Source organism: Mobula birostris, chromosome 11 (genome assembly GCF_030028105.1).
Source record: "Mobula birostris isolate sMobBir1 chromosome 11, sMobBir1.hap1, whole genome shotgun sequence".
Lineage (NCBI taxonomy): Eukaryota > Metazoa > Chordata > Chondrichthyes > Myliobatiformes > Myliobatidae > Mobula > Mobula birostris.
In genome coordinates this window covers 115284622-115303936 of record NC_092380.1, presented here as the reverse complement: position 1 = coordinate 115303936, position 19315 = coordinate 115284622, and the positions used below count along the sequence as shown (strand labels likewise).

At 48.9% G+C, this 19315-nt stretch overlaps 1 protein-coding gene across 2 annotated transcripts in view; it reads left to right on the top strand.

The window, feature by feature from the left end:
- The window catches only part of LOC140205582 (uncharacterized), a 72010-nt gene extending 57166 nt beyond the window's left edge, over positions 1-14844 (top strand). The window contains exons 14-17 of one of the 2 annotated variants that reach the window (XM_072273222.1): positions 2689-2924; positions 5393-5559; positions 7752-7837; positions 13781-14844. In XM_072273222.1, coding sequence (XP_072129323.1) covers positions 2689-2924; positions 5393-5559; positions 7752-7837; positions 13781-13900 — 609 coding nt within the window. In that variant the 3' untranslated portion in view covers positions 13901-14844. Of the gene's footprint in view, positions 1-2688; positions 2925-3266; positions 4032-5392; positions 5560-7751; positions 7838-13780 lie in introns of those variants that run through there. The other variant, XM_072273223.1, reaches the window with a different exon arrangement.
- The last annotated feature ends 4471 nt before the right edge of the window (positions 14845-19315 follow it).

Genomic DNA, 19315 nt, shown 5'->3' with positions numbered 1-19315 from the left:
CAGTGCATTGGGGATGCAGAATCAAAATGGGTAGCAAATACAGTACTCAAAGTGTTCTATCTCAATGCAAGGAGTATAAGAAATAAGGTGGATGATCTCGTTGCAATATTACAGATTGTCAGGTATGATGTTGTGACCATCACTGAATCGTGGCTGAAGGATGGTTGTAGTTGGGAGCTGAATGTCTAAGGTTACACTTTGTATCAGAGGGATAGGAAGGTAGGCAGAAGGGGTGGTGTAGCACTACTGGTAAAGAATGGAATACTTGGTGACACAGGACAAGATAGGACAAAGCCAGTGTGGTTTCCTTAAGGGAAAATCTTGCCTGACGAACCTGTTGGAATCCTTTGAGGAGATTACAGTTTGGATAGTAGTAGGCAGCCGTCGATCCCAGGGGATCATGGGTTTGTTCCTCTGGTGGACTGTGTCCTCTCCAGGGCGCAAGTCTGAGCAGGAAGATGTGAAGAACCAGCTGTTTCCCATATAGCAGCTTCACCCCTCTCCATGTCACTGACGTAGTCCAAGGGAAGGGCAAGCACCGATACAGCTTGGCGCCAGTGTCATCACAGAGGCTGCCGGAGTGAAGTTGTAAACAATATCAAACTGCCTTAGGGATCTCAGCTCTGGATTTCTTCCTCGGAGTTTACTCCCAAAGCCTTTCGCGTGAGTGAGAATGGCTGCAAGGCAGCGGAGGTTTAAATTTTCCTTCTAAGCGGGCTGCCATCCAAGGCTGCTGAGCCCCACCCACCCGAAGCAACTGGTTTTGAGGCACCAGTGGTCCGCCTTTGCCCCTTCTCTTGTCAATAGAAACAGTTCCACCGGGCCTAGTAGCTAAACCACATATGAAGGGCAAGAGATGGACTTGTTGTCAGAGGCTGTTAGAGACACACACCATTTGGAGCACTTTATAGGTAATGGGAGCTTATCCCCACTACCACCCCCGGCTATGACAACCCTAGGAACCACAAGTAGGATAGATAAAGGGGATGCAGTGGATGTTGTATATTTGGATTTTCAGAAGGCCTTTTACAAGGTACCACACGTGGCTGCTTACCAAGTTAAGAGCCCACGATATTACAGGAAAGTTACTGGTATTGTTAGAGCATTGGCTGATTGGTAGGAGACAGTGAGTGGGAATAAAATGATCCTTTTCTGGTTGGCTGCCGGTGACTAGTGGTGTTCCGCAGGGGTCAGTTTTGGGACCACTTCTTTTTATGCTGTGTATGAATGACTTAGATGATAGAATCAATGCCTTTGTTGCAAAGTTTGGAAATGGTACAAAAATTGATGGAGGGGCAGTAGTGTTGAGGAAACAGGAAGGCTGCAGAAGGACTTAGACAGAATAGGGGAATTGGCAAGAAAGTGGCAAATGAAATACAATGTTAGAAAATTCATGGCCATGCACTTTGGTAATCGAAATAAACATGCAGACTATTTTCTAAATGGGGAGAAAATCCAACAACCTGAGATGCAAAGGGACTTGGGAGTCCTTGTGCAGAACACCCCAAAAGTTAACTTGCAGGTTGAGTCAGTGGTGAGGAAGGCAAATGCAATGTTAGCATTCATTTCAAGAGGTCTAGAATACAAGAGCAGGGGTGTGATGCTGAGGCTTTATAAGGCACTGGTGAGACCTCACCTTGAGTATTGTGAACAGTTTTGGGCCCCTCATCTCAGAAAAGATGTGCTGACATTGGAGAGGGTTCAGAGGAGGTTCACAAGGATGATTCCAGGAATGAAGGGATTATCATACGAGGATTTGATGGCTCTTAGTCTGTACTCATAGAAACCTTTTGAATGTTGAAAGGCCTATACAGAGTAGATGTGGAAAGGATGTTTCCCATGGTGGAGGAGTCTAGGACAAGAGGGCCCAGCCTCAGGATAGAGAGGCCTCCTTTTAAAACAAAGATGTGGAGAAAATTCTTCAGCCAGAGCGTGGTGAATTTGTGGAATTTGTTACCACAGGCAGCTGTGGAGGCCAGGTCGTTGGGTGTATTTAAGGCAGTGATTGATAGGTTCTTGATTGGACACAGCATCAGAGATTACAGGGAGAAGGCCAGGGAGTGGGGCTAAGGAGGGGAAACAAGGATCAGCCATGATTGAATGGCGGAGGAGACTTGATAGGTCAAATGGCCTAATTCTGCTCCTATGTCTTATGGTCTATTAACTCTGGGAACATTTCCTGGACACATTTCACAAATTCCACTCTGTCCAGACCCTTTACTCTCTGAGTGGCCTAGCCAATGCTGGCGAAATTAATATCTTCCACCAATATAACCCTGTTATTCTTACAACTATGAGGGCAAGGTTTTCCCACGCAAAGAGTGGTGGGTGTATGAAGCGAACTGCTAGAGGAAGTGGTAGAAGTGAATACAGTTACAGCATTTAATAGACATTTGGACAGGTACATGGTTAAGTAGGTTTAGAGGGATTTGGACTTAATGCTGGCAAATGGGGCTGGCTTAGAGGGCAGTATTGGTCAGCATGGATGTGTTGGGCCAGTTGGCCTTTTTCTGTGCTGTATGACTTGTTGACTGAATGAAGAGAAGGTGTGAGGGACTGAGGTTCAGGTGGTGCGAGCAGAGATAATGGAACCCTGGGGATCGGGGAAGGGATGGTGTTCTGGCATGGATCACAGATCTCAGGAGATGCTGAACATCTAGGCTTTACCTTGGTGTATTTCCTGGGCAGGTGATTACACAGTACATCCCATCACACCGACTCTCGGCTGCGGTGAACACCGGTGATGAGAATGGTGATGATTCGGAAGACTGGGTTTACTGTGCATTGGATACACAGCAGGCACCATCAGCCGCCTCCTCACAGAATTGGGATCTGAGAGAGGACGAGAGGGATTCAGGTCACACGGACAACATCACCCACCCCTCTGCAACTGGGTGTACAGAACACCAGGACTCACAGAAGAGGTACAATGAGCGGGTCACTGGGGAAGTGTAACAGAGTGAGATCCAGAGCTTTTATCATCAGGAACTTAGTTACACTGACATACACTCAGTGGCCACTTTATTAGGGACACCTATACACCTGCTCATTAATGCAAATATCTAATCAGCCAATCATGGCAGCAACTCAATACGTTAAAGCATGCCGACATGGTCAAGAGGTTCAGTTGTTGTTCAGACCAGACATCAGAATGGGGAAGAGATGTGAATAAGTGAATGGTTGTTGATACAAAACAGGGTGGTTTGTGTATCTCAGAAATTGCTGATCTCCTCGGATTTTCATGCACAAGTTTCTGGACTTTACAGAGAATGGACCGAGAAACAAAAAGAAACATCCAGTTAATGGCAGTTCTGTGGGTGAAAATGCCTTGTAAATGAGAGAGGTCAGAGGAGAATGGCCAGACTCGTTCAAACTGACAGGAAAGCAACAGGAACTCAAAATAACCACACATTACCACAGAGGTGAGCAGAAGAGTATCTGTGAATGCACAACACTTTGAACTTTGAAATAGACCTTCCGTGTCAAGGTGGTGCCTGCACACAACGCTCATTTGGTCAACATCTTCTGGATAGATCACAAAACTATTTTTTCACTTCTTTCATGTCTTTTACATTTGTTTCTCGTCTTGAATGTGATTCTGGAACTGTGGGAGCTCGTGTTTCGCTGTTTGGAGATCGTTTGGGTACTTCAGTGCTCTGCAGTCTCCGAGATTCCAGGAGGCAGGGTCAGCGTGAGCGAACCTTGTGGTAAGAAGGCTGCAGGATGGGGTACAGGTGGATGTTTGGCTCCATTTTGCCGATTAAAACTCCCATTGTTCATCAATTAAAGCGATGATGGAGATTGAAACCTCGAAGCGAGTGCTGAGGGTGAGCACCGTCTGCCTGTCTTTTGATCGATTGCTCAGTACTGGAGAGGGAAGAGCCTGCCACTGCAGGCCCGGAGAATATCGTACAGGTTTTTTCTGCATTTTGGATTTGGACTTTGGACAAAAGATCAATTTTTCAGTCTTATAGATTTTATATTTTGTATCACCTGACCTTCTCATTTTCTTTTTGTGGGGAGGAGGGATTTAGGGGTCGATGTACCTGTTCCATTTTTGTTCTGTTTTTGTGGGGAGGAGGGATTTGGGGGTCGATGTGCCTGTTCCATTTTTGTTCTGTTTTTTTGGGGAGGGGGGATTTGGGGGTCGATGATTGTGCTGCCTTCCTTCTCTTTCTTGCTTTCACGGCAACCCGGAGAATTAAAGAATTTCAGAGTTGTAAACTTTGATAATGAATGAACCTTTGAACTTTACAATGGGCTACAGCAGCAGACCATGAGGATGCACTCATTGCAGGAGGTACCCAATAAACCAGCCATTGACTGTAATCTGTACAACACAGAAACACCTTGTAGAGTTACCTAGTGTTCAAAACATAATCTAACAATAATCCCACTTCCCTGCTCTCTCATTCTAACCCTGTGTCAGTCCCACAGTAATCCCACTGCCCCATACAGTACCCAAGGTCCTGCGTCAGTCCCCACACTAATCCCACTGTCCCACTCAAGCTGCAGAGGGTTGTAAATTTAGTCCATTCCATCTTGGGTACTAGCCTACAATGTATCCAGGACATCTTTAGGAAGCGGTATCTCAGAAAGGCAGCGTTCATTATTAAGGACCTCCAGCACCCAGGGCATGCCCTTTTCTCATTGTTACCATCAGGTAGGAGGTACAGAAGCCTGAAGGCACACACTCAGTGATTCAGGAACAGCTTCTTCCCCTCTGCCACCCGATTCCTAAATGGACATTGAACCTGTGAACACTACCTCACTTTTTAAATATATAATTATTTCTGTTTTTTGTATGATTTTTAATCTATTCAAACATGTATACTGTAATTCATCAGGAAGGGAAAGGAAGGGGGAAAATGGCAGAATAAAAAGATGGGGGGAGGGTCCCCCGTAACTCAGTAGCCATGTTCTACAACAGCGTTATGCAGAAGAACATCTCTGAACTCACATGTTGAACCTTGAAGACCACGAACACACACTCAGTGGCCACTGAGTATATACTCTGTTTCCAGGACAGATCCTGTGATATGTAAACGCCAAGGAATTTAAAATTACTGACCCTCTTCTCCACTTCCGATTTCCTGATGAGGACTGGCTCATGGACCTCCAGCTCCTAGTTGATAATCTGTGTTTTGGTTGTGCTGAAGTCGAAAGTCGAGTGAGAGGTTGTTGTGACATCACTCCGATTTTCATCCTCCCTCCTACATGCTGATTTGTTATCACCTTTGATCCGGCCAACAACATTAGTGTTCATACTGTCTGTGGCACCCACTGGATTTACTCCCATTTGCCCACTCTCAGTCCATATTCCCCTCATGTCCTATCGTGTCCCATCGTGTCCCTGAACAAATTGACAGCACACTTCTCTTCTCCATCCCAGGGACAGAAGTGTTTCTGCTCGGATCCGCTGCGAGGCTGAGCGGCCCGAATCAAATGGCTCCAGCCTCTCGGAATGGAGTTGCCTGTGGTCCCGAGCCTCAGTCGATTCTGATGTCAGGAACTACGTCCCCTCCAGTCTCCAGTCGCTGCCTCCGGACTCCCTTCCAGGTGAGGCTGCTTCCCCTCCTCCCCCTCCTCAATCACAACTTGTTTCCACACGCGGTGTGAGCACTCTGTCGCTCTGAGAACTGGCTATGGCAAGCTCCATCAGTTTGGATAGATCCCGATGCCCCTGCCCAGGGGATCATGGTTGATCCCGATGCCCCTGTCCGGGGCTCATGGTTGATCCCGATGCCCCTGTCCGGGGCTCATGGTTGATCCCGATGCCCCTGTCCAGGGGCTCATGGTTGATCCCGATGCCCCTGTCCGGGGCTCATGGTTGATCCCGATGCCCCTGTCCGGGGGCTCATGGTTGATCCCGATGCCCCTGTCCGGGGCTCATGGTTGATCCCGATGCCCCTGTCCAGGGGTTCATGGTTGATCCCGATGCTCCTGTCCGGGGCTCATGGTTGATCCCGATGCCCCTGTCCGGGGGCTCATGGTTGATCCCGATACCCCTGTTCGGGGCTCATGGTTGATCCCCGATGCCCCTGCCTGGGGGCTCATGGCTGATCCCAGACTGCAATCAGCCACAGCCGGTTGACTGACAGGTGTCTCAGAGTTGGGGCAGAATGCAATAAACGAATGGGGAGGGGGACTGGCAAGGCTGTCATGGTGAGGTTATGGAGTCATTAGGTTTGGGTGGAAGGCTGAGGGAAGGGCTGGGGGGCTTGCTATAACCACCTCACCCCTCAAACATGAGGGCAGAGTGCTGGGTGAGGTACGGAAGTCCCTTGCACAGTGTACAGGCTGTACTGTATAAAACCCCTGAGATTCCCCCTATAGCTTCCCAATCACCGTCAGATGATACAGTCTCGTACTGGCCACTGTGGCTGTCCGCTCGATCCAAACCTCTTATCACCTTGTGCAGGGAATGTTGAACAGCACAGTACAGTACGGCCCCTTTCTTCCTGCAGACCCTATAACCCAGCATCTTTCTATCGTCCATATGCCTGTCCAGGAGTGCCTGGTCCCTGCAGCATGTTCCACACAGCCACCACTCTCTGTGTAAACTAGAAACTACCTCTGACGTCTCCCTATACCTTCTTCAAATCACCTGAAAATTATTTATTTATTCATTGAGACGCGTCACCCAGCAATTCCCGATTTAACTCTTGTCTAATCGTGAGACAAAATACAATGACCAATTAACCTACAAACCTGTGGATCTGTGGACTGTGGGAGGAAACTACAGCACTCGCAGGAAACCCATGCAGTCACAGGGAGAACGCAGAAACTCCTTACAGAAAGCACTGGGAATTGAACCTGGGCTGCTGGTGAAATGCTGTGTTAACCATGACACTACTGTACCACCCCATTATGCTCCCTCGTATCAGCCATTCTGCCCTGGGAGGAAGCTCTGGCTATCCACTCCATCTTATCCTCTGTAAAACTCTTTCATCCTCCTTCACTCCGAAGGGAAAACTCCCAGCTTGCTTATAGGTTGTGAAGCGACCCCTGGAGAGGAAGGGACAAGCTGTTGGGATAGTGGGTGAGAGACGTGACAGATGAGCAGGAGCGCTGTCTGGGGACAGATGGCTTAATTTTGCTCCTATGTGTTATGGTCCAAGGGATCGCCAGGGAAAGAGTGGGTCCACTCGGACAGTGAGGAAGCCTGCACCTGGTACCAGACGCTGGGTAATGTCCTTAGCTTCACATTGGTAGACCCCAGGGATATGGGAGATGCTGAGATCAGGGAGGGGTTTGTTGGCATTCTTGGGTATGTCATAATGAAGGAGATGGTACTGGGGGAACTGAAAACCATTAAGGTGGATAAATCCCTGGGGTCTGATGGGATAGGATCATCCCGGGATACTGAGAGAGGCGAGTGAAGAGATTGATGGAGTCATGATAGGTGGCAGGAGGTGGAAACTGGAAGAACAGTCAATCTGCTGGAGGAACTCAGTATGTCGAGCAGCATCCCTGTCGGGCAGGAGGCTGTGTGAAGGAATTGTTAATGTTTCTGTTGAAAGTTTGGACTCAAAGTGTACACAGTACAATTTTAGATTCTTGATTAGTCAGGGCGTGGAGGTATACGGGGCAACAGCAGGAGACTGGGGCTGAGAGGGAAATGGATTAGCCACGATGAAATGATAGAGCAGACTCGATGGGCCACATGGCCTAATTATGTTCCGATATCTTATGGCCATCTCGCAGGTTCAGTCACTAACCACTCCTTAACTCAGCCTTACTTCTTCCAGCTCTGACCACACCGGCTTCACCCAGCCCACTGTCAGCGGCCCCGACACCTCGACTGCCCACGGATGCAGAAAGTCCAGAATCAGCGGTGAGGGCTAAGCTCAGAGTGTAAAATGACAGTGCAGTACTGAGAGAGGGGCGCACAGCTGTGTCTGTGTAGGTGTGCGTACAGGTGTATCAGTATGGGTGTGTGTGTACAGGTGTGTCAGCGTGGGTGTGTGTATATGCGTGTCCACATGGGTGTATATGTACAGGTGTGTCCACGTGGGTGTGTGTGTACAGGTGTGTCCATGTGGGTGTGTGTGTACAGGTGTGTCTGTGTGGGCATGTGTGTACAGGTGTGTCTGTGTGGGCGTGTGTGGACTGGTGTGTCAGCATGGGTGTGTGTGTACAGGTGTGTCTGTGTGGGCGTGTGTGTACAGGTGTGCCTCTGTGGACGTGTGTGTACAGATGTGCCAGCGTGGGTGTGTGTGTGCAGGTGTATCAGTGGGTGTGTGTGTGTATACAGGTGTGTCAGTGTGGGTGTGTGTGTACAAGTGTGCCCATGTGGGTGTGTGTGTACAGGTGTGTCAGCGTGGGTATGTGTGTACAGGTGTGTCTGTGTGAGTATACGTACAGGTGTGTGGGTGTGTGTGTACAGGTGTGTCAGCATGGATGTGTGTGTACAGGTGTGTCTGTGTGGGTACAGGTGTATCTGTGTGGATGTGTGTGGACTGGTGTGCCAGCATGGTTGTGTCTGTACAGGTGTGTCTGTGTGGATGTGTGTGTACAGGTGTGTCCATGTGGGCGTGTGTGTACAGGTGTGTCAGCGTGGGCGTGTGTGTACAGGTGTGTCTGTGTGTGTGTAAAGGTGTGTCAGCGTGGGCATGTGTGTACAGGTGTGTCCGCGTGAGTGTGGGGGGTACATGTGTGTGGGTGTGTGTATACAGGTGTGACCGCATGGGTGTGTGTGTATAGGTGTATCCGTGTGGGTGTGTGTGTATAGGTGTGTGCGTGTGTGTGTACAGGAGTGTCAGCGTGGGAGTGTGTGTACAGGTGTGTCAGCGTGAGTTTGTGTGTACAGGTGTGTCCGTGTGTGTGTGTACAGCTGTGTCAGCGTGAGTGTGTGTGTACAGGTGAGTCCATGTGGGTGTGTGTGTACAGGCATGTCAGCATTGGTATGTGTACAGGTGTGTCTGTGTGGGTGTGTGTGTACAGGTGTGTCAGCATGGGAGTGTGTGTACTGGTGTGTCAGCATGGGTGTGTGTGTACAGGTGTGTCCATGTGGGTGTGTGTATACAGGTGTGTCGGCGTGGGCGTGTGTGTACAGGTGTGTCTGTGTGTGTGTGTGTGTGTACAGGTGTGTCAGTGTGGGTGTATGTGTACCGGTGTATCAGCATGGGTGTGTTTGTACAGGTGTGTCTGTGTGGGTGTGTGTGTACAGGTGTGTCCGTGTGGGTGTGTGTGTGTACAGCTGTGTCAGCATGAGTGTGTGTGTACAGACATGTCAGCATTGGTGTGTGTGTACAGGTGTGTCTGTGTGGGTGTACAGGTGTGTCTGTGTGGGTGTGTGTGTACAGGTGTGTAAGCGTGGGCGTGTGTTAGTTGAGTCAGTGTGGGTGTGTGTGTACAGGTGTGTCAGCATGGTGTGTGTGTACAGGTGTGTCAGCATGGGTGTGTGTATACAGGTGTGTCCGTGTGGGTGTGTGTGTACAGGTGTGTAAGCGTGGGCATGTGTGTTAGTTGTGTCAGTGTGGGTGTGTGTGTACAGGTGTGTCAGCATGGCGTGTGTGTACAGGTGTGTCAGCGTGGGTGTGTGTGTACAGGTGTGTCCATGTGGGTGTGTGTGTGTACAGGTGTGTCAGCGTGGGTGTGTGTGTACAGGTGTATCAGCATGGGTGTGTGGGTACAGGTGTGTCCGTGTGGGTGTGTGTGTACAGGTGTGTAAGCGTGGGCATGTGTGTTAGTTGTGTCAGTGTGGGTGTGTGTGTACAGGTGTGTCAGCGTGGGTGTGTGTGTACAGGTGTGTCCATGTGGGTGTGTGTGTACAGGTGTGTCTGTGTGGGTGTGTGTGTACAGGTGTGTCCGTGTGGTTGTGTGTGTGTACAGACATGTCAGCATTGGTGTGTGTGTACAGGTGTGTCCGTGTGGGTGTACAGGTGTGTCTGTGTGGGTGTGTGTGTACAGGTGTGTAAGCGTGGGCGTGTGTTAGTTGAGTCAGTGTGGGTGTGTGTGTACAGGTGTGTCAGCATGGTGTGTGTGTACAGGTGTGTCAGCATGGGTGTGTGTATACAGGTGTGTCCGTGTGGGTGTGTGTGTACAGGTGTGTCTGTGTGGGTGTGTGTGTACAGGTGTGTAAGCGTGGGCATGTGTGTTAGTTGTGTCAGTGTGGGTGTGTGTGTACAGGTGTGTCAGCATGGCGTGTGTGTACAGGTGTGTCAGCGTGGGTGTGTGTGTACAGGTGTGTCCATGTGGGTGTGTGTGTACAGGTGTGTCAGCGTGGGTGTGTGTGTACAGGTGTATCAGCATGGGTGTGTGGGCACAGGTGTGTCCGTGTGGGTGTGTGTGTACAGGTGTGTCTGTGTGTGTGTGTTTGTGTGTGTGTGTGTGTGTGTGTGTGTGTGTGTACAGGTGTGTCAGCGTGGGTGTATGTGTACCGGTGTATCAGCATGGGTGTGTGTGTACAGGTGTGTCCGTGTGGTTGTGTGTGTGTACAGCTGTGTCAGCATGAGTGTGTGTGTACAGACATGTCAGCATTGGTGTGTGTGTACAGGTGTGTCTGTGTGGGTGTACAGGTGTGTCTGTGTGGGTGTGTGTGTACAGGTGTGTAAGCGTGGGCGTGTGTTAGTTGAGTCAGTGTGGGTGTGTGTGTACAGGTGTGTCAGCATGGTGTGTGTGTACAGGTGTGTCAGCATGGGTGTGTGTATACAGGTGTGTCCGTGTGGGTGTGTGTGTACAGGTGTGTCCGTGTGGGTGTGTGTGTACAGGTGTGTAAGCGTGGGCATGTGTGTTAGTTGTGTCAGTGTGGGTGTGTGTGTACAGGTGTGTCAGCATGGCGTGTGTGTACAGGTGTGTCAGCGTGGGTGTGTGTGTACAGGTGTGTCCATGTGGGTGTGTGTGTACAGGTGTGTCTGTGTGGGTGTGTGTGTACAGGTGTGTCCGTGTGGTTGTGTGTGTGTACAGACATGTCAGCATTGGTGTGTGTGTACAGGTGTGTCTGTGTGGGTGTACAGGTGTGTCTGTGTGGGTGTGTGTGTACAGGTGTGTAAGCGTGGGCGTGTGTTAGTTGAGTCAGTGTGGGTGTGTGTGTACAGGTGTGTCAGCATGGTGTGTGTGTACAGGTGTGTCAGCATGGGTGTGTGTATACAGGTGTGTCCGTGTGGGTGTGTGTGTGCAGGTGTGTCTGTGTGGGTGTGTGTGTACAGGTGTGTAAGCGTGGGCATGTGTGTTAGTTGTGTCAGTGTGGGTGTGTGTGTACAGGTGTGTCAGCATGGTGCGTGTGTACAGGTGTGTCAGCGTGGGTGTGTGTGTACAGGTGTGTCCATGTGGGTGTGTGTGTACAGGTGTGTCAGCGTGGGTGTGTGTGTACAGATGTATCAGCATGGGTGTGTGGGTACAGGTGTGTCCGTGTGGGTGTGTGTGTACAGGTGTGTCTGTGTGTGTGTGTGTGTTTGTGTGTGTGTGTGTGTGTGTGTGTGTGTACGGGTGTGTCCGTGTGGGTGTGTGTGTACAGGTGTGTCAGCGTGGGCGTGTGTGTACAGGTGTATCAGTGTGGGTGTGTCTGTACAGGTGTGTCCGTGTGGCTGTGTGTGTACAGGTGTGTCAGTGTGGGTATGTGTGTACAGGTGTGTCGGTGTGGGTGTGTGTGTGTACAGGTGTGTCGGTGTGGGTGTGGGTGTACAGGTGTGTCTATGTGGGTGTGTGTGTACAGGTGTATCAGTGTGGGTGTGTGTGTACAGGTGTGTCCGCATAGGTGTGTGTGTACAGGTGTATCAGCGTGGGTGTGTGTGTACAGGTGTGTCCGCGTGGGTGTGTGTTTACAGGTGTGTCAGCGTGGGTGTGTGTGTACAGGTGTGCCCGTGTGGGTTTGTGTGCACAGGTGTGTCAGCATGAGTGTGTGTGTGTACAGGTGTGTCCATGTGGGTGTGTGTGTACAGGCATGTCAGCATTGGTGTGTGTTTACAGGTGTATCTGTGTGGGTGTGCAGATGTGTCAGCATGGGTGTGTGTACAGGTGTGTCCGTGTGTGTGTGTGTACAGGTGTGTCAGCGTGGGCGTGTGTGTACAGGTGTGTCTGTGTGGGTGTGTGCGGACAGGTGTATCTGTGTGAGTGTGTGTGGACTGGTGTGTCCGTTGTGTACAGGTGTGTCAGCATGGGTGTGTGTGGACTGGTGTGTATGTGTAAGTGTGTGTGTGTGTGTGTGTGTGCAGAGGTGTGTCTGTGTGGGTGTGTGTGGACTGGTGTGTCCGTTGTGGGCAGATGTGTGTGTGTGTGTGTGTGTGTGAACAATTGTGTCCATGAGGGTGAGTGTAGACAGGTGTGTCAGTGAGGATGTGTGAACAGGTGTGTCTGTGTGTGTGTGTACAGGTGTGTATGAGTGGGCGTAGGTTTACAGGTGTGTGTGTGTGTGATTGTATACAAGTGTGTCTGTGGGTATGAGTGCATTGATGTATCCATCTGGGTGTGTGTCTACAGCTGTGTCTGTGGGGTTGTGTGGACTGGTGTGACTGTGAAGGTGTGAGGACAAGTGTGTGTGTGTGTGTTTAGAGGTGTGTCCGTGTGTGGACAGGTATGTCTGTGTGGGTGTGTGTGGACAAATATAGACTAGTGTAACTGTGTGAGTGTGTGTGTAAAGGTGTGTATGGTTGGATGTGTTTGGACAGGTGTATCCATGTACAAGTGTGTATGTGTGGGTGTGTTCATGTGGGTGTGTGTACACAATATGTCCCTGTGGGTGTGCGTGGACAGGAGTATCTGTGTGAGTGTGTGTGTACAGGTCTGTGTGTGGGGGTGTGTGTGAACAAGTGTGTCTATGGGTGTGTGTGGATAGGTGTATTCATGAGGGTGTGTGTGTACAGATGTGTCTGTGTGGTTGTGTATACAGGTATATGTGTGAGGATGTGTGTGGACTGGTGTCTCCATGTGAGTATGTGTGTACAGGTGTGTCTGGGTGTGTGTGTGTGCAGGCGAGTCAGTGTGAGTATGTGTGTACAGGTGTGTCTGTATGGGTGTGTGTGTGTGTGTGCAGGTGAGTCAGTGTGAGTATGTGTGTACAGGTGTGTCTGTATGGGTGTGTGTGTGTGTGCAGGTGAGTCAGTGTGAGTATGTGTGTACAGGTGTGTCTGTATGGGTGTGTGTGTGTGTGCAGGCGAGTCAGTGTGAGTATGTGTGTACAGGTGTGTCTGTATGGGTGTGTGTGTGTACAGGTGAGTCGGTGTGAGTATGTGTGTACAGGTGTGTCTGTATGGGTGTGTGTGTGTGTGCAGGTGTGTCTGTATGGGTGTGTGTGTGTGTGCAGGTGAGTCAGTGTGAGTATGTGTGTACAGGTGTGTCTGTATGGGTGTGTGTGTGCAGGCGAGTCAGTGTGAGTATGTGTGTACAGGTGTGTCTGTATGGGTGTGTGTGTGTGTGTACAGGCGAGTCAGTGTGAGTATGTGTGTACAGGTGTGTCTATGGGTGTGTGTGTGTACAGGTGTGTCTGTATGGGTGTGTGTGTGTGTACAGGCGAGTCAGTGTGAGTATGTGTGTATGGGTGTGTGTGTGTACAGGTGAGTCAGTGTGAGTATGTGTGTACAGGTGTGTCTGTATGGGTGTGTGTGTGTGTGTACAGGCGAGTCAGTGTGAGTATGTGTGTACAGGTGTGTCTGTATGGGTGTGTGTGTGTGTACAGGCGAGTCAGTGTGAGTATGTGTGTACAGGTGTGTCTGTGAGGTTGTGAGGACAGGTGTGTTCATTGTGGATATGTGTGTGTGTTTGGACAGCTGTGTGGGGGGCATTCGTGTCCGCGTGCCTGCACCAAGTACTCACGTGTGTGCTGTTACACGCATTACAGCTGGCGCGGATCCGATCACTGGCACGACGGATGACTGAGAGGAACGCACGGCCAAGGTTTGGCCTGAGGTTTATGAGCCACCCACCCATCACCACCGACTTCCACCACAGCAGCAGATGAAGGAGCCCACAGGCACTAGGGGTGGGGGGTGGGGAGTTCATTCAGCCCATCGATCTGCCGGCTCCTACCGTGAGATTCACACCAGTACATTCCTCACTGTCTCCATGTTCCTCTCTAAATGTGGATGCTGAACTCCTGGATGAAGCACCGTGTGAGGGGATTCACTGACCCAGCCCAGGTGCAGTTAAAACAGGCCCTTCAGCTCACGATGTTATAACCTACTCCAAGACCAATCTAACCTTTCCTTTTCACATAACCCTCCATTTTTCTATCATCCAGGTGACTATCTAAGAGTCTTTTAGAAGTCCCTAGTATACGTGCCTGTACCACCACTCCTGGCAGTGCGTTCCACCGATCTCTGTGTAAAAAGTTCACTTCTTACATCCCTCCCATACTTTCCTGCAATCAATTATACCCTCTGGTATTTGCCATTTCCACCCAGGGAAAGGTCTCTGACTATCCCCTCAATCTATGCTTCTTATCATCTGTACACCTCTATCAGGTCAGTTCTCATCCTTCCTTGCTCCCAAGAGAAAAGCCCTCGCTTGGTCAACCTGTCCTCATAAGACACACTCTCCAATCCAGGCAACGTCCTGGTAAATCCCCTCTGCACCCTCTCTAAAGCTTCCGCATCCTTCCTATAATGAGATGGCCAGAATGGAACTTCTCCCAGTTATTCACATTCCCGTGCCTCACATCTGATTGAGTTCCAGTTAAGGCTTCAGTCTCCTCCTCCCTCCCCCAGGCTTACCTCTCCTAGATCTAGGTTGACCAGCTCAGTTTGTTTGTTGGTCCACAGGCACCGACCCAGGCCTTCACCCTCCCACTCCCTGGTCTCGCCCTTTCCCTTTCCCCGCATCTTTCTGATAACTTCACCTCTAATGGTCCCTGATCGTTTCCCTCTGTACCAATGCTGCCTGGTCTTCTGAGTATGTTTAGACATTTATGTGATAAATAAATGAATCTCAATCTGAATCAGAGTATCTAAAGCATCTTGTGTCTATGAACAACTCCTGTCTTCTGCAGACAGAGAGCTCAGAGACTGGATCCAGGGACGAGAGTTCCCTGAACAAAAAAGCTTGGACAGGGATCATCAGCTTGTTTTGTTACTGCAGTGACAGGGTTAGGGTTAGTGACTCTCTCTTCACCTGTAATAACCTGTAAACCTTGTGGACAGGTTTGCTAGAGTGGCTGGTGAGGATTTAAACTAATTTCAATGGGAACCAGATTGATAGGGCTGAGGATGGGGCAGTTTGTATACAAGTAGATGCAGTGTGTAGTGAGACTGTCAGGAAGGATTGACAGGTGATAGGGCAAAGTTGCAGTCAGTGGGATTAGTTGCAGTGTAAGAGGGGGGCAAAATCAAAATGGATAATGAATACAGGATGAAGGTGCTATATTTGAATGCGGGTAGTATACGGAATAAAGTAGATGAATTTGTAGCAGTTACAGATTGGCATGTATGACATTGCGGGCATCACTGAGACGTGGCTGAAAGAAGATCACAGCTGGAAGCCTAATATCCAAGAAATACGTTACACTGAAAGGACAGGCAGGTAGGCTGAGGTGGTGGGGTGGCTTTGTTGATAAGGAAGTGAAATCAAATCCTTACTAAAAGATGACATGGGATCAGAAGATGTAGAATCCTTGTGGGTAGAATTAAGAAACTGCAAGAGTAAAGAGACCCTGATGGAGTTATGTACATGCTCCCGAGCAGCAGCCAGAATGTAGGATATAAATTACAATGGGGAAATAGAAAAGGAAAAGGTAAGGGGAATGTTACGATAGTCATGGGGGCTTCAATATGCAGGAAGGTTGGGAAAATCAGGTTGGTGCTGATTTTGGATCCCGAGGGAGAGAATTTGTAGAATGCCTATGAGATGGCTTTCTAGAGCAGCTTCTGGTTGGGCTCACGAGGGGAAAGACAATTCCGAATTGGGTGTTGTGCAATGAATTGGATCTTATCAGGGAGCTTAGAGTAAATAACCCTTAAGGTAGTGATCATAATAATGATGGAATTCACCCTGCAGTTTGAGAGGGAGAAGGTAAAATTGGACGCATCAATATTTGAGTAAAGGAAATTACAGAGGCATGAGAGAGGAGCTGGCCAAAGTTGATGGAAGAGACTCCAGCAGGGGTGACATCAGAACAGCAGTGATGGAGTTTCTGGGGGCAACTTGGAATACACAGGGTCGATACAGGAGAGTGAGGAGACTGTGGCTGACAAAGGAAATCAAAGACAACACAAAAGCAAAAGAGAGGGCATATAATAGAGCAAAAATTAGTGGGAAGCTAGAAGATTGGGTTCTGAATGAGGTGGCTGAAAAGATTGTGGGGGCATCTTTCAAGAATCAATAGATTCTCACATGGTTCCAGAAGGCTGGAAAATTGCAAATGTCACTCCAAGGGAGGGACACAGAATAAGAAATTATAGGCCTGATAGCGTGACTTCAGTGATTGGGAAGATGTTGGAGCACATGATTAATGATGAGGTTTCGGGATACGTGGAGGCGCCTGATAAAATTGGCCAAAGTCAGCATGGTTTCATAGATCATAGAAACATAGAAAACCTACAGCACAATACAGGCCCTTTGGCCCACAAAACTGTGCCGAACAAGTCCGAACAAGTCCTTACCTCAGAACTACCTAGGCTTACCCATAGCCCTCTATTTTTCTAAACTCCATGCATCCATCCAGGAGTCTCTTAAAAGACCCTATCGTTTCCGCCTCCACCACTGCCACCGGCAGCCCATTCCACACACTCACCACTCTCTGTGTGAAAAACTTACCCCGACACCTCTTCTGTACCTACTTCCAAGCACCTTAAAACTGTGCCCTCTCATGCTAGCCATTTCAGCCCTGGGAAAAAGCCTCTGACTATCCACATGATCAATGACTCTCATCATCTTAATACACCTCTATCAGGTCTCCTCTCATCTTCCGTCACTCCAAGAAGACAAGGCCAAGTTCATTCAACCTATTCTCATAAGGCATGCACCTCAATCCAGGCAACATTCTTGTAAATCTCCTCTGCACCCTTTCTATGGTTTCCACATCCTTCCTGTAGTGAGGTGACCAGAACTGAGCACAGTACTCCAAGTGGGGTCTGGCCAGGGTCCTATATAGCTGCAACATTGCCTCTCGGCTCTTAAACTCAATCCCTCGATTGATGAAGGCCAATGCACCGTATGCCTTCTTAACCACAGAGTCAACCTGCGTAGCAGCTTTGAGTGTCCGATGGACTCAGATCCCAGGATCCCTTTGATCCTCCACACTACCAAGAGTCTTGCCATTAATACTATATTCTTCCATCACATTTGACTATCAAAATGAACCACCTCACACTTACCTGGGTTGAACTCCATCTGTCACTTCTCAGCCCAGTTTTGCATCTTATCAATGTCCCACTGTAACCTCTGACAGCCCTCCACACTATCCATAACACCTCCATGCAGAATTTGACCCATCTACAACCACCTTTGCCTTCTGTGGGCAAGCCAGTTCTGGATCCACAAAGCAATGTCCCCTTGGATCCCATGCCCCCTTACTTTCTCAATAAGCCTTGCATGGGGTACCTTATCAAATTCCTTGCTGAAATCCATATACACTACATCTACTGCTCTACCTTCATCAATGTGTTTAGTCACATCCTCAAAAAATTCAATCAGACTTGTAAGGCACGAGCTGCCTCTGAGAAAGCCATACTGACTATTCCTAATCATATTATGCCTCTCCAAATGGTTGTAAATCCTGCCTCTTCTCCATCAACTTACCAACCACTGAAGTAAGACTCACTGGTCTATAATTTCCTGGGCTATCCCTACTCCCTTTTTTGAATAAGGGAACAACATCTGCAATCCTCCAATCCTCTGGAACCTCTCCTGTCCTCATTGATGATGCAAAGAACATTGCCAGAGGCTCAGCAATCTCCTCCCTCACCTCCCACAGTAGCCTGGGGTACATCTCATCCGGTCCCGGTGACTTATCCAACTTGATGCTTTCCAAAAGCTCCAGTGCATCCTCTTCCTTAATATCTACATGCTCAAGCTTTTCAGTCCGCTGCAAGTCATCTCTACGATCACCAAGATCCTTTTCTGTAACGAATACCGACGCAAAGTATTCATTAAGTACCTCTGCCATCTCCTCCGGTTCCACACACACTTTTCCACTGTCACACTTGATTGGTCCTGTTCTCTCATGTCTTATCCTCTTGCTCTTCACATGCTTGTAGAATGCCTTGGGGTTTTCCTTAATTCTGTCTGCCAAGGCCTTCTCATGGCCCCTTCTGGCTCTCCTAATTTCATTCTTAAGCTCATTCCTGCTAGCCTTATAATCTTCTAGATCTCTATCATTACCTAGTTTTTTGAACCTTTCGTAAGCTCTTCTTTTCTTCTTGACTAGATTTACAAAAGCCTGTGTACACCACGGTTCCTGTACCCTACCATCCTTTCCCTGTCTCATTGGAATGTATTTACACAGAACCCCATGTAAATATCCCCTGAACATTTACCACATTTCTTCCGTACGTTTCCGAGAACATCTGTTCCCAATTTATGCTTCCAAGTTCCTGCCTGATAGCCTCATATTTCCCCTTACTCCAATTAAACGTTTCCCTAACTTGTCTGTTCCTCTCCCTCTCCAATGCTATGGTAAAGGAGATAGAATTGTGATCACTATCTCCAAAATGCTCTCCCACTGAGAGTTCTGACACCTGAACAGGTTCATTTCCCAATACCAGGTCAAGTACAGCCTCTCCTCTTGCAGGCTTATCTACATATTGTGTCAAGAAACCTTCCTGAACACATCTAACAAACTCCACTCCATCTAAACCCCTCACTCTAGGGAGATGCCAATCAATATTTGGAAAATTAAAATCTCCCACCATGACAACCCTGTTATTATTACTGCTTTCCAGCATCTGTCTCCCTATCTGCTCCTCGATGTCCTTGTTACTATTGGGTGGTCTATAAAAAACACCCAGTAGAGTTATTGACTCCTTCCTATTCCTAACTTCCACCTACAGAGACTCCGTAGACAATCCCTCCATGACTTCCTCCTTTTCTGCAGCCGTGACACTATCTCTGATCAACAGTGCCACGCCCCCACCTCTTTTGCCTCCCTCCCTGTCCTTTCTGAAACATCTAAAACCCAGCACCTGAAGTAACCATTCATGTCCCTGAGCCATCCAAGTCTCTGTAATGGCCACAACATCATTGCTCCAAGTGCTGATCCACGCTATAAGCCCATCCGCTTTATTCATAATACTCCTCACATTAAAATAGACACATCTCAAATCATCGGGTCTGAGCGCGTCCCTTCTCTATCACCTGCCTATCCTCCCTTTCACACTGTCTCCAAGCTTTCTCTATTTGTGAGCCAACCTCCCTTTCCTCCATCACTTCAGTTCAGATCCCA